The sequence below is a fragment of the Tetrao urogallus genome (assembly GCF_951394365.1).
Source record: "Tetrao urogallus genome assembly, chromosome: 6".
NCBI classification, from domain to species: Eukaryota; Metazoa; Chordata; class Aves; order Galliformes; family Phasianidae; genus Tetrao; species Tetrao urogallus.
The window spans coordinates 48733131-48756960 of record NC_136819.1 but is presented as its reverse complement, the minus strand read 5'-3'; the positions used below and the strand labels follow the sequence as shown (position 1 = coordinate 48756960).

General features: G+C 41.7%; 1 protein-coding gene across 1 annotated transcript; it reads left to right on the top strand.

Annotated features, from left to right (window-relative positions):
• Positions 1-6745: 6745 nt before the first annotated feature.
• DEGS2 (delta 4-desaturase, sphingolipid 2) lies at positions 6746-22051 on the top strand (the record flags this gene model as incomplete). The annotated part of the gene is made up of 3 exons (XM_079537221.1): positions 6746-6827; positions 16198-16940; positions 21908-22051. 3 exons carry the CDS (start codon positions 6746-6748, stop codon positions 22049-22051), a joined length of 969 nt encoding a protein of 322 aa, XP_079393347.1.
• Between the last annotated feature and the right edge of the window lie 1779 nt (positions 22052-23830).

Sequence of the window (23830 nt, the reverse complement as noted above, 5' to 3'; positions counted from 1 at the left end):
ACAACCATCACCTACAGCATTCTTTCTTACCTTTTTCATCCACACGGCCTTTCAAATTCGCTGATTTGGAAACTTCTGATAACCTGTTTTTCCCTTCTTTCTCATTTTCACAGAAACTATTTTGTTTGAGAGATCAGCCCTGCCATTGTAAATCAAGACTGATTAATAAACTGATATTACTTACATTTCTAGTTAAGCATGTGACATAAATAATTTTTAAGACAGTTTTTGCTCTTGTGCAAAGAACATACAAAGATACAAAGCCACTTAATGGATAAAGAGAAAATCAATAGTTGAAAGACAGAGTTAAGCAATTATCTCTTCTTAACACTTTTTGAAGACCTCTCTAAGATTAAGGAGTGAGTTCTGCCACTTCACTATATTGAGTTTTCCTTGTTACATTCATCTAAAATGACCTATTAATCAATTAAAGCAGGAAAGGTCTTGGTGAAAAAAAATAATAATAATAAAAAGAGCCCTCAGGAAGAATTCTATACTAAGATTTACAATACCATTAAATAATCCATGAAGAAAAATGCCAATTAGCTGTACCACTTTTCTCCTGGAGTCCTCCTTGCTCTTCATAGCTCTGGAGTATATGTGTTTTTTACTTTACCTTCACAGTCCTTCTTAATTTACCTTCATCATCTCCAGCTGATCTCATACAGCTAACACCATGCCCAGCCCTTCCAGCCTGCTAGCTAGTGCTACAAATGTCTTCATCTTCAGATTAATTAAACATGAGGGAAATCTCTGATTCTGATTCATTTCTGGGCTCCTACAAAATACTTTTCAAGGTTCACAGTAACCAGAAGGTTCTGCTTGCTCACTGTGATATTAGACAGCTGATGAGTTCTGTGCACAGCTCTTCCTCTGTTCCTTTTTTTTTATTTACCTTTAATATTACTGTTTTCTTTGCTGTACCACATCCTACTTAAAAATAAAAATTAAAAATAAACCAACCAGCCAATAAAGCTATACCAGTTAATGAGCTCAGATTTATAGCTGTATCCCTCTGATTGTCATCTCCTTGCATCTTTGAGAACGAGCGAAGTAAGGGGGGATTTCTCTATTCTTTTCTTGCAGGGACAGGGAGACAGCATTCATTCAGCTGCTACCATTACAAGCTAATTTCTAAGTCACAGTCACTAATCACCCCAGTCTCATTAAGCAAATGTTGTAAGGACAAGATCAAAGCAGATCGTGTAAGTTGCTGTTCTTACTGTATGAAAGGATACATGAGTCAGTGGGCTTAATCCTTGTTCCAGAAATCTTTAACCCTTTAATTGTGGGCATAAAATACAAATAAATATTATTGAGCCCTAAAGCTGACTGTCAAGTATGAATACTTTCTGTACAATTCGCTGTGGATTTTATAGCTAAGGGTATGGAACTATCCTTCCAAAAATCACCAATCTTTACTAAACAGTCACATTAGACCTATAAATGTAGTGTTTTTGTGTGTGCCTGAATCAGTTGTATCTTGTGAATCATAGATCAGACAAGAATGGGAAACCTCTGGCAAATAATGCGTGTTAGTTGAGCTAGCATGGCATGATTTCACCCGTGCCAGCACAGAAAGCAGTGTGAATATACATATATCTGCACTGCTCATACTGCACCATAGGACCGAGGAGCAGACCTGTAGCTCCTATAAAGAACAGCACCTCTCAGCCCTATTCATGCATAAGCATTCCCTTGATTTACACACTCCAGCCCTGATATTGGAAAGTGCTGAGCTCTCAGTTTCCATTAAAATCACCAGATATTGATAGATCCCAAGAGCACTAAGAAAGAAATAGACCTATTATGTTAATATTATGTTGTAAAAGAAAAAGAATCCAAATTTGAAATGAATAAAACTTCTTAAATAAAAATAAGATGCATAAATTGCTGCAGTCTCAATGGAAGCTCAAGAGCAGCTATTTTTTGTTCAGCTTAGCTGGGTTTCTAAAGGCAATTTATATGACAACTCTATTTTCTCTGGCAGTTTTGCTAAAGTATGAACATAAAAATGTGCACTCCATAGGCATAAGCAAAGTTGATTAGTTTGGTTTCAGTGTGCCTATATGGTAGAAGGATTTGTAACTGAACTAAATGAAGGGATTTTACTTTGTGTTTTACGGTCATCTTTTTTCTACATTAGAAATACTGAGTTAAAATATTTTTCCACAGCACAAATCAAAATTGTATGGCATAATTATGTGGTTCTGTGATAGTCTTTGGAATTTCACAGTTTGTTATATGAGTTGTTCTGCAGCTGTTCCCTGCAGAGGAAATACTTCCCATACACACACCTGTGCACACACATGCACACAACTACCCGTTGTACACAACTACCCATTTTCCCGTGGCTTTTCTTCCCTCTTCTCAAGGCTCAGCATCTGACTTCAAGGGGCCGGGTAGGAGAAGATGCTCCTCTTAACTCTGTGGCACTCCCACTGTCAGAAGTGTGCTTGGAAGCACTGAAATAAATCAGGCTTGAAGTATATCAGGTTGAAGCCTGAGTATCAGGAAGCACCTTGGAAAGAGCAGCTCTGTTAGTGTGGTTTAGAAGGCGCTGTCATACCAATTACGTACAGTAGTGTAGAGTTTTGTAGATGAGATCCATCAGTGCTTAAAGAGAGAAGAGAGAAATCACTGCTTAACCCGATGCCTTTCTTCGTGGAACTCGCACTTTCTCTTAAACCTGATACCATTTGCCAAAGAGAAGCGTCTCAGGTTCTCACACCTGGCAGGGGGTTACAAACTTTGCTATTTTTTGTGTGTGTAACATTTTCGTTGAGGAAACAAAGTCCGGTTGTGCACTCCATTCTGCTGTTTGTATGGGAACTCCAAGAGACCCCTTCCTAAAGCCCCAGGACTGCAGTGGGGCAGCTTAAGCTGTTTGCGGGATGTGTGCTTGAGGCATGCAATGGCAAATATCTCTCACGAAATCAACTGCGAATCGTCTGAACAAGGTAAAGCACCACGTGGAGCAGATGACTTTCCGGAGAGATGGTAATTCCTCGGAGAAACAAAGAAGCAGAGGAAAGAAAATGGAACAGGAGAAGAAATACTGATGTAGCAGAGGAGGCTGTTTCTCTTCGAATTCCGAAAAAACAAAACAAAACAAAACAAACACAACAACAACAAAAAAAAAAAACCACAGTGTTTCTAATTGCACACTGCGCCCGCTCGTCACGGCGCCGTTAATTACGGTGAGCCTGGATTTGCGATGCTTCTCGCTAACGAGCCGCTCGTTTTACAATGCCGTCAAGGCGCCGCTCTGGAGGCAAGAGCGCTTCGGTGCGCTGCGTGTGCGCCAGAGGGCGCTCGGGGCCGCTGCCTTCCGTCCGTCCCCATCCCTGGAGGTGTTCACAGCGTGGTCCATAGAGACACGGCTACTGGTAAGCCCGTAGCGTTAGGTTGGGCTTGCTGATCTTAAGGGTATTCCCGACCTTCTATGATAAAGGTGACACGAATGTATCATGTTACATATGGGGTGGGCTGCACGTGATACCACCAAGTGTAGTGGTAGCTTGACTCTGGCAAAAAGATGTCCTCCCTCCCCCTGAGATTCAGTTCCAGCTGCCCCCCAGCATCTTTGCCTGCTGGGTTCACCTCCCTGCTCCGGCAGAGTTCATGTGGTGGCAAGAAGAAATGAAAAGAGGGTCGGCACAGGGAAGAGGGGACAAGCAGAATGCCAAGCTGATTGGCATGTTGTTTCCTCTGAAATGTCTCCTTTGTGCATGTGTATCAGTGACATGAGTCAGCTACAAACTAAGCTGCCTATGAAAACTTGACTTTGTTTAATAAAATACACCAGTTTTCAGGCTAGTTATATAGGGTCAGAGTGTGACACCCAATATAAAATGACAGCAAAATGGTTTTAAAAAAGCAAACATGTGTTTTCTTCAGATAGTTAAAATAATTACTTAGGAAGTTCCAACTCACACAAACAGAAGAAACTAGGTAGTTTTTTTATTGAAATGTGTGTCATTGGATGTGGAGCTCTTTCTTCAGAAAAGAAAACACCTTATTCAGAGATAAAATTGGTAAATAACATTATTTTACTTCCAGAGCGTCAGTTTAAAAAGAGATCTTTAGATCACATCTAAAACAAGAAGAGAAAAGTTAAAGCCTATATACCAACACTGAATTAAGCCACCTCAAATCTGAAGCCTGCTCTTCAAGCTGGGAATAGCCAATGAGATACAGGTGCAGGTGCTGCAGCTCTGTTCACTGTGCCACCTTTTCTGTTAGCAGGCAGAGGGAAGGGGTAGCTTAGTGGTGTGGCAGATGCATGCATGGGAAACAGGTGTGGGAAAGACACCTTTGGATGGAGAAGTGTGAGTGTGTTTTTGTGGAAGAGAGGTGTGGTATATCTTGTTTCAGAGCTGTTTTTTAGGCTGTGCCCTCGTTGGAGAAAAAAGGGGCTTTTTTGTTTTGTTTTCTTTTTTTTTTTTCACTCTGAAAGTTGCTAGCTCCTCATGCTGGAGGTGAGCATGACCTGTAATCAGATTTATGCAAGGGCAATATTTGATGGTACTCTGTACAAAGCCAGCAACTGTGCTCCTCCTGTTGAGGAAAACAATTAAGCTGCATGTTAAAAATATCTCTGAGCTACTAGATTTCTTAATATTTAGAAGCCCTGAGCAGGTACAGGAAATTGCTGTTGAACAGAAGGCTATGGCTTGGAGTACCTGACCTTATGAAGCGTGTTTGATTTTCCATAAAGTGCAGTGAATATGATGGATTTGTAAAGTTCAGGCAGTCATTATGATACGCTTTACAATGGCCATTATTCCCAGGTGATGCTAAAATCTACCCTCCTTTTCCTTTGTGGATGAATTTTCTGCCTGTTTGCACTTTAATAGTGTGCCATAAAACCAAAGATGCCAAATGATCTGAACTGGATAATGCTTCCGCCAATTGTAGAAGATAGTCTAAAGCTGGTGTTTCTTGTTTGTCTGGCATCCACTATTACTCCTAAATTAGTTTAATTTGTTCTGTTTGCTACTGAAATATAAAGGATGAAATTCCACCCTCAAAGAGAGAAGCCAGCTCACTGAAGACAGAAAAGCGTTTTGTTCTTCTCATGTGGTTGGGCTGTAACTACAGCAATAGCTACACGAAGGCATTGCCTGCAAAGAAGAAACTTTATGCGCATCACTGACCATACACTGTAGTACTAGGCTATTGGATAAGCATTTAGGGATGAAGTCATATTTGTTTTGTTTACAACAGCATGGGCTGCCACACTAATTTGCTTTAATTTGCTTTTATAGTCACCTTGAGAACTCCTGAGCAGGAAGTGACAGATAAGCATCATCACTTTCATGAAATCTTTGGCCTCTCCACAGATACTGCCAACAAGACATTAGAGCCAACAACAGGTTTAAGCTGAGATACTGATGCATCTGCTCTTCGAACAGTTCAGTCGTTACTTATACAAACTTGTAACCACCTCACTTGGATTAACAGTCCATTAACTGCAGCTCTGTGGGTGAACACCAGCCTCACGTTAGAGCAGTGGTGGAGAACGGAGCATTGTGTTCACAGAGAGCTGACCTGCAAAAGCAAATTCCTCACTCTCCTGCCTCTGCTCTGGGCAGAGCTACTTACCTTTACATGGCACTCCTTCCACTCAACCTGCATTGTTCAAGGGTTTGAATTCAGAGCACTCAAGGGGAAAACATTTATATAAAGTGCTGAAAAAATGAAGCCCTAAAGTTGTATAGCAGACATGATGGGTTTTTTGTTTTGTCCGTTTTGTGTTGCAGGTATTTTTTAGCCTATATGTTTTCACACAACTGTGCTACCAAGCAATCTCAGTTCAATGAATAAAGGGAGAAGTGATTGTATTGCCAACGTGATCAGGCAAAAATTTTGCTGAAAAATATTTGTTACATGGTTTCAGGGCTGTTTTTTTTTTTTTCCTGTTTTTTTTTTTTTTTTGTTTGTTTGTTTTGTTTTTTTTTTCTACTTCTAACAGTAATAGGCATTTCTAAGGATAAGAATAAGGAGGGAGTTAGAGAGATCCTTTTGGATCAGGAACATAAGGGCATAAGATTGTCTCCCGGTCGTGGAGCTGCTCCCAGCAGGATGCGGTCAGTGGAAAGTGCACTTCAAGGAACAGTGAGCATGGAGGGCAGACAGGGCTCAGGTACAGACTTGTGCAAGGGTGCAGTGGGAACAAAAGCAGCGCTTTAATTTGGAGCTGTGCGTGGAGAAACATTGCTCTGTAACACAGGTGACCTCTCCCTGTGAATCAGAGGCTGGAGAGGAGTCTGAAGCTTAGCAAGTCCTTTGCCTGACTTCATTGCCAAGAGCACAGCACGGCTCCCAGGAGCATGACCCAGCCGAGGGCTGGATGCTGCTGGGGCGGCTCATGCCAGATTCGCCAAGCACCAAGGAGACGTGCGCCAGGCGTTGGTCACCTTTATGTCATTGCACGCTCTCCAAGCTGGGAGGAGCTCGCATGCCCTAAATCGCATCCCACTTCAGGCTGAGGCACCAACTTTACAGGATCTGGACTCCCTCTTACCCAACGCCTTGCCTCCAAGCGCTCGCTTACGGACTGCTGCCCCCGAGGGCACCTCGGAAGGCGATGGCAGCGGCGGTACCGCTGCACCCCCGAGCCCTGCAGCCATCCTCCCTCCCCACGCACCTCTCGGGCCGCCTCCGAGCACCCGGCACCGCCCCTCCGCAGGCGCGGGGCTATAAGTGAGGGCGGCTCGGAGAGGGGTACAGTGCTGGAGCCATGGGGAATCGTGTCACCCGCGGGGACTTCGAGTGGGTCTATACTGAGCAGCCCCACACGCAGCGCAGGAAGGAGATCCTGGGTACGTCGGGGAGCTGCTCCGCACAGCTCACAGTGCTGCGGGCTGGGCTGGGCGAGGCGCGTATTGCACCTGTGGCTGTGCTTCCTTCGGTTCGCAGCTACTTCTGCATGGACAGCCCGCGTACGTGTTAGAAGGCATATTGGAATCCGTTTTTTTCTGTAGCAATTTATCTCTTCTCCTATATGATGATGTACGAACCTCTCCTACACGATGGCTTGTGATCTATATGAGCCTCATAAGTTTCTTTTAAGCTGTTTTCACAATTTCCACTTCCAGCTCAGTTTGGTGCGTTACTTCGATTTACTCAAGTTCAACAGAGGGGCTTCTACTACACGCAATTTTTCCTCCTCCCTCAGTAGAACTGTAAAACAAATGGGGGGAGTGGTGGGTGTTCCCTGGAGAACAGCAAGAAGCCCTGCTGCTAGCACAGCTGTACTTTTTTTTATTTTTTTTGTATTTTATACAATTAATATATATTGTATTTTTATTGTGTACATGTAGCATTTAATTGCATACAAGCACATGGGGTTGGGGAAGCTTTCGCTTTTGGGGACTTGGGAAGTTTAGGATTTTCTGAACGAGCAATAATTCAGAACTGTTACAGAATATAGTTGCATATTTCTTAAAATATGCTCCAATGCTTAATCAATAAAGGAGATTTTGCCTGGTTTTTCCTTCTACCTAATCAGTATGATGAAGTTTTTAAGTTTCCTTTTTATGAAGGAAGAAGCTGGGGCTGTGGTAAACAGGTGCAGCTCCTCCACTCCTCCATGCTCCCACAGTTTAATGTAGGATTACTCTGAATTACAAAAACATTTCCGGCATAGTTATGATGGCAGAATATCCTGCTCCATATTAAGTTATATCTGGGAAAATAATAATTGTTTTTTCTCTGTAGTAATGATAGAGAGGCAAATGATGTCATTACATAAAATAAAGCCTCTGGCTGTTGTGCTGCTGATTCTTGTAGTTATGAGAACTCTGGTGAGCTTTGAGCAGGAAGCATGTGCTGTAGGTCTCTCCCTTTGCTGACCTTCCACTCTCCTAGTGCTGCTGTGGCACTGGGAAATGGAGACCCAGAGAAGCTGGACAGAACAATCTGCATCTGACAGGGCAGAAGGGTCATGAGTTCTGAAATGTTGACAGAAGTTGCTGTTGAAATTACCTTGCTATCCCACATGCTACTGGTATAAATCACTGCAACTGTGTTGCTCAAAGCATGAAGGTCAAAAGCTCCCAGTACCTAGTGTCCTTACCAAAGGTCTGGTGTCTGTTGGGTGGAGCTCTTCTCTTAAATCTTACATGCATATGAATGTGTACCTAGAAATACCCATGTGATTTACATTTTTGTATATAGCATTGCTTTAGGGTCAGAAGCATTCTTTGCTGATAAAGGAAGTACTTTCCTCCCTGTAGGTTAATGATTTAGTAGTTAAGCACCAAAGCTTGATTATTTTCTGTTGAGGCTGTAAGTTTTGGAAACGTTGATCTCCCTCAGGTATGGCTACTTGATTTAAATGCAAATTAAAAATCATATATTAGAAAAAAGTACAGGCAGACTGACAAACTCATCAGGCAGTTTCCCTTTACAGAAGTGGTATTTTCTTACCCTGGTGTTCCAGCATGTTTCTATAGAGAAGCTGAGTTTCATGTCCTGGTTCAACTGTTAGCAGCCCCAGTGTGTCTATGACTTTGTTGGTGATGATAGAGATATTTTTATCATTCAAAGATGAGTTTCAAGTTCCAGTCTTTCAAGATTTCTGGTTGCAGCAGTTACACTGATTCCTAGACAGCAGCCCCAGCAGATATAACCCAGGGTTTTGTCTCTGAGGTAGATGGTTATCCATCGAGCAGATCAGCTGTGTACTGCAACTGGACTGGCTAGAAGCTAGCTTACAGCAGGACTATTGCAACAGATGAGTCTACAAGGGATGCAGTTCCTAACTGTTACAATTATGCTAGCAAATAGACTGACATGTTGCACAAAGGAGAGGTAGTACCTTTTTCTCTTTGTAGTATCTGCCTCTAAGACTCCAGCTTGTACTGCATAGCTACCAGCTGCTTTTTAAGATACTAGGGAACTCTCTTTTCCAAGCTGATACTTCAACCTTCATCTTAAGCTCACATAAACTGAAAAATGCAGACAAAGTTAATTAAACCGAATCATTTCATTGCTTCCTTCTCACCCTCCTGTTTGTGAAAAGCCTGTTTCTGTCATGTACCAGAACTGAGATTGGGGTGTACTGCTGTGGTGAACCACATCTGGGAAATAACTGGCTGAAAACTAACCTGATGGAAGGAAGCCTTGTATCTGCCTCGCCTAGCTATATAGTTATGTAAATGCTATTAGAGGGAGTGACTGGGTAGAAAGTAAAAAGAATATGGACTTTTAGTAGAATTAAGAAGTCTACTTCATTGTAGGTAAGGACCTGCTAGATTGAAGCACATGTAGCGCTTATGTAAGATCACAGTACTGTTGAAGATTGAGTTTTGTGGGTTTTTCCTCAAAAAAAAAAAAAAAAAAAAAATCAGAATTATTACCAACATCTGAGCAACACCATAAGCATACAGTGAGCAGTCACTTCATCTGCAAACAGTCTTCCAAATGCAAGCAATGAGTAATATATTGTGGAATGAGAAGAATGAGATCTTGTTTTGATCCAACCCACAGCACAAACTTCATAAAATTGCTTCAGGTTGGTCAGAAAAATGTCTTGTCTCAGGATCCTTTGAGAAGCATTTGTTTTCTTCCAAGGATGAGGGCTGAATCATTGTTCCTCATGGTAGGATAGGAGCAACCAATTAAGATCTGATGTCTAAGCACGGCTACATATTTGGCTATTCAGCAAGTTATTTGGTAGGGAGATGGCACAGGTGTTTCATATGTACTTAATACTGTAGGAAGACCGAGATGTTAATTTATCAGCAGTAGAGTGAGGAAACTCAAAATGAAAATGCCTGAATCCATTTTATTTTTGCATTTAGGCAATTTGGAAATATCATCGTTTTCAGCCAAGAGGAAAGCTACTCATTTATTTAGAGATTAGTATTTCTTACAGTTGACTCTTACATTGCCTATTTAAACTGCATACTTAGGAAAAGTCTGATGAACTGTACCTACTAGAACATGAAAGATACATATCTCAATATATCAAAGCTCTGAATTGCTTATGCTTCTGGCAATGAAACAAGGAGCCTGTTTCCCCTTTATATTGCAGTATGTGGGCACAGCACTGCCACTGATGTGCAAGTTCCCCAAACAGTGCATTCAGAGCAGCTGCTGTCTCAGTGCTCACGCCAATTCCCTTTGGGGATCGTATGTAATATAAATCACATGAGTAGAAAGTCAGTGTTGTAGGTTCTCCTGATCTTCTGCTGACAATGTATTAAGTGCAACTGAAGATTTCAGCATACTCTATGTTCCTAGTGTTCCTCTATGTTGCATGAGTTTGTAAGAGAAAGTTGGAAGCACTCTTTTAGTCCTGTATCCTTTAACTTCTAACCAACTACTAAACAAGCACAAACAGATCATAGCTACTGTAGTAATGATGCTGATACTGTTTCAGTTATGACCACCATGCAGTGCTTTTCATATGGTGAACAACACTGGGTGACCCAGCAACCTTGAACCTAGCAGCACAAAGCCACCTAGGAACTCATAGGTGATAGAAGGTTAAGGTTCTATTGCATAATGGAAATGTAAAATCTCTTTGTAATGAACTGGGTCATAAAGATTTCTTATCAGTTTTCATACTGAAGGGGACAGAGAAAGCAGATTTTTTTTTATGCCATCCTCTGCATGTGTCCTACCAGTGCCCTGGTACATGTATGGTTTGAATGCAGAACCACATCAGATGTGCTGTGCCCTTTGCAAGTACGTTCACAAGCTAAGCTACTGAAAAGCAAAATACTGTGACATCAGCAAACTGACTTGCTTATTTCTGGTACAAATATCAGCCTCAGTGTAAGGCAGAGCCAACATCCCAAGCCAACATCTTATTTGATCTGCCACAGGCTCATGGAAATAGAGCATAGTCTAGGACAGAAGCATCATAACTGCTGATTTTTTTTTTTTTTTTCCCCTCCCCCCTTTAATTGGTCCTTGGAAGCAGTGAAATTACTTCTGATAAGTTCTTTGTGATACTAGAAAAAGCATAATTAAGAATATCAGTAATCACATATAGAGGAAAATGTTGACTCACCTGACTGGAGATAGGGTCACTAGCTATAGAGCACTCTATCTCAGGAAGCAGCCTTCATCCAGAAGACATTGTTTTTTCAGAGGCTCGCCCTTAAATGAGCTGAGGGAGACCCTGGGTCCCCTCCTTCCAGTCATGTGGAAAGCACAGGTGAATCTCTTGCACCTGTGCTTCCTGGGCCACCTACCCTCTTCATCAGGTGCTCAATCATCAGCTCAGGCTGTGACTTAACAGTTTCCATACACCCTCTTTTTAACAGACCTTCTAAAAATGTTATGCTGAGTTGCGTGCTAACTTTGGCTATACCTGCTGTGTTGAAATAAAAGATGAAAATAATTTCTTTCTCTTGCTACTACTAGCTTCTTATGGATATGAGCACTGCTGCTCCTCTATGGTTCTGAACAGCTCCATCTCCTGCCCATGTCTAGGTCTGGTGTCTACCAAACTGTGCTAACAAATCAGCGAGATATTCTGTTGCCCTTGCTGAAGTCTATCTGTGTCTCAGCCACTGTTCTTCCATCCATACTGCTGCACAAGTGGAAGTGCTGTTTTTTTTTCAACTCCCTCCTAGAGATTTCTGTTACTCTGAGATTATGGCATGCAGATAGTGGAGCTGGTTGGACTGGGCAGTATTATTATCTACAGCTAAATGCTGTACCAAAGTACTGGCACTTCTTTTTCACCACGTGCTGACTTCGGAGAGAGAAGTCATGTTTATGCACTGCTGTACATCTACACCAGTACCCCTGCCCTCTTTGTAGCAATCTGTTGGCTCCTCCTGGACAACTGGAAGTAGCGCATGAATGTCTTTGTTTCAGCTGGGACTGAATTGTTTTCTTCAGAGTGTCTGCTATGTCTTGGTTCTAAGAGAAAAACAATGTTGATAACAGACCGATGTTTGTAGTTGCTGCGAAGCAGTATTGTACAGTCAAGGCCATTCATGGCAAAGAGCTCAAGGAGCTGGGAGGGAACAGAATTAGAACAGCTGACTTAAACTGTCAAAGGGATATTCCATGTTATATAACATCAAGCAGAATGAGTTTTGAAGGGGATGGGAATTCATCTCTCTCTCTTTTGTCACTCAGGGGCAGCTGGGCATTAGTTGAGTGGTGGTGAGCAATTGCTTGTGCATCACTTGTTATATATATTTGTATGCATATGTCATAATTATTATCCTTTTCCTTTTCTCTATCTTAGTAAATAGCTTTATCTCAACCCATGAGTTCTACTTTGTGAGAATGACTATGTGGTCCTCAGCCACCTGCCTGGTTAAACTACAACAATGCAAATAACCTGTCTGCTGAATGAGCTAACAGACCTTCCCAGCAAGCTGGAGCTGGATCCTATGCTGGAGAGACATGAGAGTAGCTGGGACCATCTTTGTCCCATTGTACTCTAAAGGGTGAATCCATGTCCCATGTGATCACATAATTTTGTGTGCTTTGTTCTTTTTTCTTTTATCTAGAATGGCTGAATACTTGTTTGCTTTTCTCATATTACTGTTCTCCCTCTATGCTGGGATCACAGATAATTAACAGCTCACTATAAGTTACATTTTATGGTCATGTATTAGCACTGACTCGGTGCTTGTTGGGAAAGGGATGGACTCTGACCTTATGGAAGCCAGCCATATTAGTAATGGACAAGTGTTCAGGAAGGGGAAAACAAGTGATTTGGAAAAGAGAAGCATGATACAAATCTCTGCTCAGATGCATCTTAGTGTGAAAATCTAGCAGGCTCAAGAGGGAGAAGAAGCGTCTTTTTACTTCCAAAAGTACTATGCAGAGGAAATGAAAGTGATCTTTACAATGTAGCTGTACAGGTTTTGTATTCCTTGAAGGCTTGTGGGGCAGCTCTGCACAAAGGCCCAATATCTGATTCTGTTGCTTTTGGCATGTGCAGATTGCTGACAGCTAATGCCTGGCTTGCACAGACCAGCTGGTCATCTGCAGACACTTGTCACAGAAGGCTGTCCCCATTATTCAATTGTAAATGCTATATCTTGACTTCCTTCAACTCCTTCATCTAAACTCAAGGCATGAAGATGAGTGAAAAATGAGAAATAATAATACTTAGGTTGCCACATCTGCACACATAAGCACTATTTATTACTGCCGTCATCAGGATCATTTCATCCAAGCTTAGACATATCTCACTGAAGAGAGCATTGCTTCAAGTTTTGGAGGGTCAGCAAGTAACATTTTGCATTTACAATACTCCTGATGTGAAAGCTTCTCTGCAGACTACCCCAGTAGTGGGGCTTCAGCCTGCAATACTTCCAGTTCCACCTGTCAGCCTCCCCAGGGCTTCACCTTTACAGAACGAGGAAGTGGTTATCAGCATTAATGATAAACAGACAGTGTTTTGGCTTAACTATTACACAAATGTACTGTTGGATAGAAGTTAATCATGTGTTGAATTTAATATTAAACCCTACCACTACTTCATAGTTGTTATCTGTGATAAATGCAACCCACGTGCAGTACTGCTTGCAGACCATGCTACTGGTGGTTAGAAGTTGCTGCTTTGAATCTCTCATAAGAGATTATAAACTACAATCCTCCTTAACTGCAGCAACAGAAAATTGGCACAAAACTTTCAGTGCTCTCTAACTAAAACGTACAGCATAGCTAAGTGGATATCCTGGCACTCTGTGTTAAAATTTGGTACCTATCTAGGTATCAGGGAATGAGTTGCAGCATATTAGCATTTCTAGTGTGAAAAAGTATAATTTCTAAAGTTACAAAAACTTGGACTACTTAGAGGTTTTTATTAAAAACTTAGGCTGACTTCAGAACAATGTGAACTCATATTAGTTCTTTCCCACTTGCCTGAGTAGTCCTAATGAAGATTTTGCCCCGTTGTCTGAACAAGGGGAAGAATCGAGAATATCCCTTTTCTCATCATCATCCACAGTACTTAATCTTCATCGTCTCTGGCCTCTGTCAAGCTAAGCTACAGGTGACCAACAGGCTGAAAATTGCTGGAATATTTATTTGCAGAGCATGACCACATCAACCTGCTTCCTTAAGTAGTGCTGTATGTCTCTGAACTACTGCAGATATCTCAAGGTTCATTCCTATAAAAATCCTCCACTCAGTGCCTGGCACTACTTTGCAAGGTCACATGAAGCATATCATCTCCAGTGCTTGTTTGTAGTATATACAGCTGCACAGATGCAAGTTGTCGTAGCCTTAAATGGTATAACAATGGCATTGGTATTGGTGCAATAGTCAGATGAAAATTAGTTTTCTTTTCACAAACTATACCTGTAAAACTTGTAGAGACACACTGTGTAACTTCAAACTCATAATGAGTGACTTGTCCTACAGTCTTATTTATGAAAGCTGTTAATTACTGAGAATTGCAGAATATGAATAAAAGAAGAGAGGTCCGTGGGTGGATAAAACTGGAAAAACAAACATGAGAGTTAATACTGAAAGTTAGAGGTGGGATATTTATGAAGAGACCTGAAGTAATGAACAGTTCCTAGATAAGCAGGGGTCTGTCTTGGGAGCGATGCTCTTTAACATCTTTATCAATGATGGAATCAAGTGCACCCTCAGCAAGTTTGCTGATGACACCAAGCTGAGTGGTGCGGTTGACACAGTTGAAGGAAGGGATGCCATTCAGAGGGACGTTGAGAGGCTAAAAAGGTGGGCCTGAGTGAATCTGATGAGGTTCAACATGGCAAAGTGCAGAGTTTTGCACTTGGACCGGAGGAATCTCAGGCATCCATGGAGATTGGAAGGAGCGGTCCTTGAGAGCAGCCCTGTGGAGAAGGACCTGGGGGTCCTGATAGATGAAAAAAACATGAGCCAGCAGTGTGCCTTTGCATCTCGGAAGGCAAATGGTATCCTGGGCTCCATCAGAAGAGGGGTGGCCAGCAGGGACAGGGAGGTGATTGTCTCTACTCTGCTCTTGTGAGGCCCAATTGTGTATGGAGTACTGCATCCAAGTGTGGGGTCCCCAGTACAAAAAAGACAGGGAGCTGTTGGAGAGGGTCCAGAGGAGAGCCACAAAGATTATCAGGGGACTGGAGCACCTCCCCTATGAAGACAGGCTGAGGGAGCTGGGCTTGTTCTGCCTGGAGAAAAGAGGGCTGCGGGGTGACCTCATTTCAATACCTAAAGGGAGCCTACAGAGGGGAGGGGAATCAACTCTTTGAAAGGGTTGATAACTGCAGGATGAGGGGAAAGGGTTTTAAGTTGAAGGAGGGCAGATTTAGGTTGGATGTCAGGGGGAAATTCTTTACAGAGAGAGTGGTGAGGTGCTGGAACAGGCTGCCCAGAGAGGTTGTGGATGCCCTGCCCCTGGAGGTGTTCAAGGCCAGATTGGATGGGGCCCTGGGCAGCCTGGTCTAGTATTAAATGGGGAGGTTGGTGGCCCTGCATGTGCCAAGGGGGTTGGAAATTCATGATCCTTGAGGTCCCTTCCAACCCTGACCATTCTGTGATTCTGTGATTCTATACTGTGAAAAGCTGTTGTGGGATTGCCTATGTGAGTTTCCTGCCTACTTCTGGGATTTGACTTGAGAACAGGCTCATTGGCTTGAGGACAGGCTCTCAGCAGAATGGGAACAACAAGTTATGTATCTTACAGATTCCCAATAATATTATTTACTTTCTAGTGATGTTAGTACTTGTAAAGACATGTGCACGTTGTAAGCACTGGCAAACACTCAAATACTTGCTTTTTTCTTAGTGTTGCAGTTGTCATATAACCACACAGTAAAACCAGGCGAGCCTGTTGCATGGTCTTCCTCTGCTGGTATGTCTCAAACCAAAGAATGGAAGGGATTACAAGGAAGGCAAAGGTATTTCTTTCCTGTTGAAAATAGTATCTGGACTAAGCAAAAAGAAAGGGAAGTGAAAAAGTGTCTTAAATCTGATGGTCACTGGTGTATTAATACTCATCCTCGTGAAGATAAATGGGGCCACGTGTTGACCATAGAGGTCATCATATGCACACACATGTATATTGGACACAATGCTAGAAATGGGAACAAAGCCCATACGTTGGTGAAGCCTTTTTGGTAGTGGCTTTGAAATTTCCATTTCATAAGACTAGGGCCTCAAAAATAAGATGATTAAAAAATAAAGAGCACCAGCAGTGGTCACATTTACCTTTTTGTGAGTCAATGAGATTTTCTTTGCATTTTTTCCCTTTAGCAAAATATCCAAGGATCAAGGCTCTGATGGGACCAGATCCACATTTGAAATGGATTGTATCTGGAATGGTTTTCACGCAGTTGCTAGCATGCTATCTGGTGAAAGACTTGTCTTGGAAATGGATTTTCTTCTGGGCTTATGCTTTTGGGGGTTGCATCAACCATTCATTGACCCTAGCCATCCATGATATTTCACACAACGTCGCCTTTGGGAACAAGCAGGCCAAGTGGAACCGATGGTTTGCAGTCTTTGCCAACTTGCCGGTTGGTGTCCCTTACTCTGCTTCCTTCAAGAAATACCACATAGACCACCATCGGTACCTTGGTGGGGACAGACTGGATGTGGACATTCCCACGGATTTTGAAGGCTGGTTCTTCTGCACACCGCTTCGGAAACTGCTTTGGCTCTTTCTCCAACCTCTATTCTACAGTCTGAGACCGCTGTATGTGAACCCCAAAGCAATTACACAGATGGAAATTTTTAATGCCCTTGCGCAGTTTTCTGTGGATTTTATTATTTTCTACCTTTGGGGACTCAAACCTATTATTTACTTAATAGCAGGTTCAATTCTTTGCATGGGCTTACATCCCATATCTGGGCACTTCATAGCAGAACACTACATGTTCTTAAAAGGATATGAGACGTACTCTTATTATGGACCTCTGAACTGGCTCACCTTTAATGTAGGCTATCACATGGAGCACCATGATTTTCCCAGTATTCCCGGAAGCAAGTTGCCAATGGTAAGTACATCATAATCTCAAGTGAACTGGTAGTTTTGTTTTGGTTTGGTTTTTTTACATTATGTGATTCTTTAGCAATAGTCTGAATTTCTCTACTTCCCTCATTTATCTGTTTTTGACTCGTCAAAGTGTAAAGGACTGATCTAAAGCAAGACAGGAGGAAACCACTACTTGAAACTTGTCTAATGGTCAATCTATATATTAATTATATTGCTTAATTAAGATCAAACAAAAATCTTTCTATTTTTTGAGATGACATAAGTACTGCAGCATGTTCTAACATGCTACAAATAGCAGTAGAAAATAAATTCCTGCTCTCCGTGACTTGTTTTAGCTCTGCTGCCCCACCCACTGAAACTGAGGCTGCCTGGCCTGTCATTGGGAAAATGTTGTGGCTTTACTCTTCTAAAATCAAATCTTTTTTTGTTTACATTTTATCAGTTGTGGGAATCAAACTTTCAAAGCCCAGGTGTCTAGGAATGGTTTTGAATCCACTGCCAGCTGTGTAGTTGCTCTTCTGGATTTTGATACGAGATTTCCTCAGCAGCTGTGCTCACAGTGCCAAAAGGATGTGACTACAGTGCATTACTCCTACACCCAAATCCTCTGGCATGGTTGGGAGGAAACACTGTCTGTTGGAAGCTATTGCTGGAACTTCCTTGTGAGGAGGAGGCAGGGCTGAAATTATGGTGCTGTGACCTCCACACTACTGCATGACTCAACTTCTATGATGGTGTATCCAGGAAAATTAAATTTGGGAACCCCATTTTATGAATTGATGTTAGAGTCATAGAATCATAAGGGTTGGACCACTAAGACTGTCTAGTCCTAACAGTGATTCATCAATAACCCATTTTCTTAATCACAAAAACATTGAGAGGAGGTTTGAAACAAGATAGAAGAGTGCAGAAAGCACGTATACCAAATGAGTGTGTATATAGATATTTATTTATTTCTTTATTTTCAGTTCTTCCCCTCTCCCCCCCTACTGTTGGAGCTCTCTCCTAAAGAAGTTGACTGTTCTTGATGGGTTTCAGCATTCACATGTGAAGTTCTTCAACTCCTCTTCCTCTTCTATCTCAGCTAGAAAGTGGGTTTAGCTTTAGCTTGAAATGTTCAAACTTGTTAGATAGGCTTAGATACTTAGCTTACTGAAATGTAAATACAAAAGCAGGAGGTTAGCTCTCTTATCTCAGACAAAGGAGGCAAGTGACGAATTGAACTTGCTTGGATTGTTGCTCCAGATCTGAACGAAACCTGAAAAGCTTTTCCCCACCCACATCACAAATAGTTTAGCCTGACTCCTCAAGGCAGTGAGCAGATGGAAGTGTCTGCACTACTCTGTAAAGAGGATAGAGTTATAAGCTGAATTTTATGAACTTGTCTTCATCTGTTTCTAGCTTTAGGGCACCTGAGACTTGCCCTGCTGGTAGAGGAGGTACCAGGTTTGTCATTCACTGTTACGTGATAGAACAACATGGAAAATATTGAGTCACTGGCAAATGAACAAGTGAAAAATCTACTACGGGGTGGAACTTCTTTGCAAAAACAGCTACTGCAGAAAATAGTGTCTTCCTTGAAACAAGTTGGCTGTTCTTCTCTGCAAATTGAGATGAAAAGTTCTTTGGAAGGGGAGGGTACAGGCTCTCTGGACAGCTGTAATGTTTGAACTTAATGACAAATAGGGGTAGAAACCTCCCTTTCTTTCTCCTGTTTACCTGCCCAGCAGATTCTTCACTCAAACTTTTAATAGTTTAACTGTATTTAGTTTCAAATATTGGCAAATTTCAGTTGGGAAAAAGGTCCTTTCTTTGTTCTTGCATGAGTGAATGGAGAAGAGAATTAAGATCAGAAAATATTTTAAGTTTGGAAACTAACTGAGTCTTCCATTTGCTTATCAGAAGAGTAAGTTTTGTCCTTATTATGGGTGTTTCATCCAGTATGTGCTTTCTGAGTAATATGTTTGCCACTGGAAAGACCTTTACCCTACGACTGCGGCACATTTGAAAGAGGAAGAATTAAACTGTGCCATAAGCTTACAGAGATTGCAAATGAGTGACATGAGTGCACAGTAAGAACTTGTCCCACTGGTATAATGAGAGATTACACAAGAGAGATTTTAACATTATAATGAATTGTAACATTATAATTTAACATTATAATGAAGGACTTGCTCTAAAAGCTATAGCCATAGACTTATGACTAGGTTAGCCTTTCAGTGAAGCTTTAAAACAACAAAATATTGTGTTACTTACCAAAGGAATAAGAAGATTGATTCTTCATTATCTGAAGAATTGAATATACTTTTGATGAGAGGGAACACAGAATGAGGAGGAACTTGGTGCTCTTCCTACAAGCTGCAGTAAAAACTGTAACATAACCAGGGGCAAACTAGTTATTCATTAAGCTTGTGAAAGACATGGCATGAAACGAGATTTTATTAGATAGACAAGACTGGGAAACACGGTAGATGTACTTCATTTGAATTGCAGATTTCCTTAACCCTGTGATGGCCAGGAAGGCTAGCTTGAGTTCTTCCTCCTTCCCCTACAGTCAAGAGTACAGAAAGAACTTTTGTACTTTGCTTTCTAGCATTCTACACCTAATTTTTCATCCTGTCACAGGGGCCTCTAGCTTCTGTTTTGCCCCAGGAGAAAGTCTCTAGCACCTGTGTTGTAATGCCACTAGACAGTATCTGCTACTGTGGAGTAGGATGGGTGACAAGAAGCAAAATTTGAACCCAAAATATGTGATTTATTATCTACTATCTTGATCTAATTGAAGAAAAGCATCCATATACTACACGCATGGCACTTGTTAAGCTTATTACAGAATTTAATCTTGGGTTATCCTTTCGTAATTTCCATTCAAAAACTATCGAACGCTTCCAAGTTGTGATCTGTAAGGAGGGAGGGAGGAACTGAAGCAAATGGACCCTTTCCAATGCAATATGGAGAGCTTGGAATGAGGGAGCCAAGGGCAGGATCAAGAAATCAGTTCAGTTCTTCAGTTCAGTTCAATACAGTTCTTTCTGAGATGCTGGTAACACTGTTTGCAAAAATTGCTACCTGTAAAAAATGCCATCCACAGGTTTTGTTCTGCAACCAGAATGGAATGGATGCAGGATGACTTTTCCAGTCTGAAGTACACTTAACAGATGTATAGTAACATCATACTTAAAAAGGAATCAGCACATTTAAAAAAAGAAATCCCGACCAGCTGTGTGGACAGTAAAGAGGAGGCCATTTTGTTTTGCACACAGGGATTCTGAGACAAATAGCAATAGGCTGTTTTTGTGTATATGCATGGGAGAAGATAAATTTGTTCACTTGTTTTTTCTCTCCCATGCGATGGCAAAATAGAAAGAGGCACCAAACAGACTTCCACATCCTTTCCATTAGAAAATCCTTCAAGATGTTACCTCTCTAATTGTATTCACTAAACTTTCCCACCACACCATTATTTTGTCAGAAACATTTTATAATGGTTTCTCTTCTCTCCCTGATTTGTATACACTTGTATAACCTGTATACACCTGTGCAGTTTTCTTGCCTGGAGTGCAGAGAACTTGCAGAAGGTGCACATCCTGCCAGCCATCGTGCACCAAATGCTGCTGAGCACAAAGGCAAGCAGGAGCAAAAAGCCACTGCCCCGAGACGATCCAGGTAACCTGCTCCAGAGCAAGACCTTGGCCATCTCCTATGGTTTCCACACTGAGGTTTTATTCAAAATGAGATGCCACCAGACCCTGCAGGGAAGTGCTAAATCGACATGCTTAGTGAGCAAGCAACTCCTCCATCACTTGGCCTCAGCAGTGACATTCACTCACCCAGGGAGCACACTGTCCAAACAGTCCTTCCTCATCATCTGTTTCACTTACTCACATTAAATTATTTCTGACTGTGGTCACAGGAGCTGAGCAGGGATCTAAATCTGCTTTTCCAGAGATCTTACCCAGTGCTTGGACATTATCCTTCTTGTATCCTTCATGTAGCCTCCCAGTCGGCAATTTCTGCACAACATCAGAGTTTCACTGAAGGTCTTCACTGTCTTCCTCACAACTGGCTTTTAGATTCTGCAGTGTTTTTAAATGGACAAGTCATGCTGCCCAGCTGCTCTGGTACAGAGCCTTGTTTGTCGAGGAGGTGGAGTTTTAATAAAACAGTGCCCAGCTAGTTTTCTGTGAAATGTACAGTACCAGCTGCTCTCCTAAATGTGTTTCAAAAAAGCAGAGCATTTGGCTGGAACACTGACAACTCAGGAATTCTTACAGCCCTTTGAGACTGTCAGGTATGAAACCTCCTCATCCTACAAACATCCCAACAGCACACAGTGCTTCTGTGATGGCAGCAGTTGTAAAACTTGGAGATTTGTAACAGGAATAAAATTGTGTCAGACTGATAAGTAAATCTACTGACGAACCTTGAGGCATTTCTTGCAATGGACAGAGGAGGAGAGACAACGCCGGGATCTCCTCTGCCTGGAGAAGGAAGTCAGATTTGTATCAGGGGAGCTGAATGGAGGAAAGACTAGGAAGCACAGCCCAGGCTGTGTCTTCAGCATTTTCTCAATTGCTGTTTCTCCCCTACCCGGAACTCTCTGCAAACAAGTATTACAAGTTGCAAACATCGCTTTAAATACAGCGTGTTGGAGTTCTGGCAGTTTATGAGGTGGATTAGTCATCTTGTTATGGAAATCCTCCACCTCCCACGTGAGAGAGATTTGGTTCTGACTGAAGGCAGAGATCCATCATCCGTTAAATCCTAACACTGTCAGGCAAAACTTGTGTAATAAATCTGCTAAGTATCTAAATGTTCTTAAGTCTATCTCGTTCGACTGAGCTTCAGAAACCTCACAAGCAACAAGTAACTTCAGTTTATGGCAGTGCTATCATATCTAAAAAATAAGACCAAAGTGCACTTGACACCATGCAGCTAAATAGCCCATTCTCTCTTTTGTTCTTCCAGGTGAAGAAGATTGCTGCAGAATACTATGACAACCTCCCCTACCACCAGTCCTGGATTAGAGTCCTGTGGGACTTTGTATTTGATGACAGTATTGGTCCTTACTCAAGGGTTAAGAGAAAATGCAAACTGGCAAAAGAAAGCTAACAGAGCAGCTCCAGCTGCTGCAGTAGCATTTTGTTTGTTTGAATGGTTTGAGTGCTCTGCAGAAGAAGGATGCTTTGCATGTGCTTGGTGTAGCATTGCTACGTGCTCTTGGGACGAAGAGGATGAGTGTCTGCACTATTTAAAATACTGATACTTATTAATAATGGATATTTTATGTAACCTTAAAAAACTAGATGAGAGTAAGCTACACTCGCGTGAATCTTGGTCTAGACTTAGAATTAACTTCCTGGGACATGTGCGTCCAATTTGGAGTTTTGGCCTGGTCTGCAATGAAGAATATTTGGTCCATGAATGGGCGTGCTTGTGTTTAGGTTAGGACTGGTTTCTCTTCATGCCAAGCTAGATGTAGATGCTTTGCATGCATCAGACTGTGGAAGCAGGGATGACTGGCATGCAGTAGCAAATGATACTTTCTAGAGAGCACAAGGGTGCCCTCAACTCAAAGCATTGCCTAAATATCTTGTGCCTGACAATAGCTGCTTGCAGTGATTTTGTATGTGAAATGGAATACATGTGTTTTGGGTTTTTTTTTTATATCTGAATCAATATTTTATTAGCTGCTGTTTGACCTCTATTTCAGGGCTTTTCCTAAACCTTTTCTGAGCCATCTCTATTCTTAGTATTTGATGTTCAGTGTAACTTATTGACAGAGTTGAATTGAGATGTGGAAAAACCCTTTCTTTCTTTAATCTTCAGCTCACTGACCAGCAATGTGGCATACTGCAGCTCATGTTGTGAGAAATGGCTAATCCTTTTCCTCTCATCCTTCCAACAGTACTCAGAATTTCATATTTCCTCATACCTTTCACTACTAGAAGCCCCTCTGGGAGTGGAAGGGTTCTAGTTTAAATTGCTCCTTATAAGGGCTTTTACTTACTATTCCTGATCATCTATCGTGGTCTTCTGTGTATTGTACCTATTTCTGTGAATAGGAGTCGCTATCACTGAAGACACTGGAGATGTTATGGTGACATTTGTTCCTAATCACTTTCAGTACAGTTCTAACTTTTTCTGTGATTCAATGGGAACTGACTCAGCAATCAGGAAGCATGTGATATTCCAGCTATAAAAACCATCCCTAATGGTGATAAGAGGATATAAATGGGATGTGGTGCTGGTATTGTTTCTCTCCCTGCATGCAGTATATTGCACTATTGACATTGACCTAGATCTGCCATTTCTAGCCCTTGGAATAATTCCATCTTCCTGCCTCTCTTCTCCAACCACCAGCTTCTGGATACCCTCAATAACACTATTTCATCAAAAAAACCTTAGTCACCATACCTTTCTCCATGCAGAAAATACCGAAAAATTTCTCGGGAGTTAGGAGCTGATATGTCATCTAACAACTCTGGAAAGCCGACCACTTATATCTGTCCTTACTAAGTGGACAAAAGAGAACAGATCTACAAAGGTTCTCTTAAAAACTGAGAGTTTAATCCCTCCAGTGGTTTTGACTTTTTGTTTTCTTCTAGAAATCCATGTATGTTACAAATGTGGAATAATAATTCCCTATATGTTGAGCTCTTAAAGACCATTACTGGACCTGGGATGCCTGATTCCCTCAATAAACACAGTTTCGTTCTTATCTCCTACAGCACTGCATCCAGTGAGTCATATTGGTATGACTTTTGGCAGTTTGTCTCAGTCCTGCTGGCACTTCATGATCAGATATTCAACTTCCAGTATCCTTAGCAAGCTGTTTCACAACTCTCAGCCAATTTAGTAAGCAAACATAAGAAGAATATTAAAGATCAT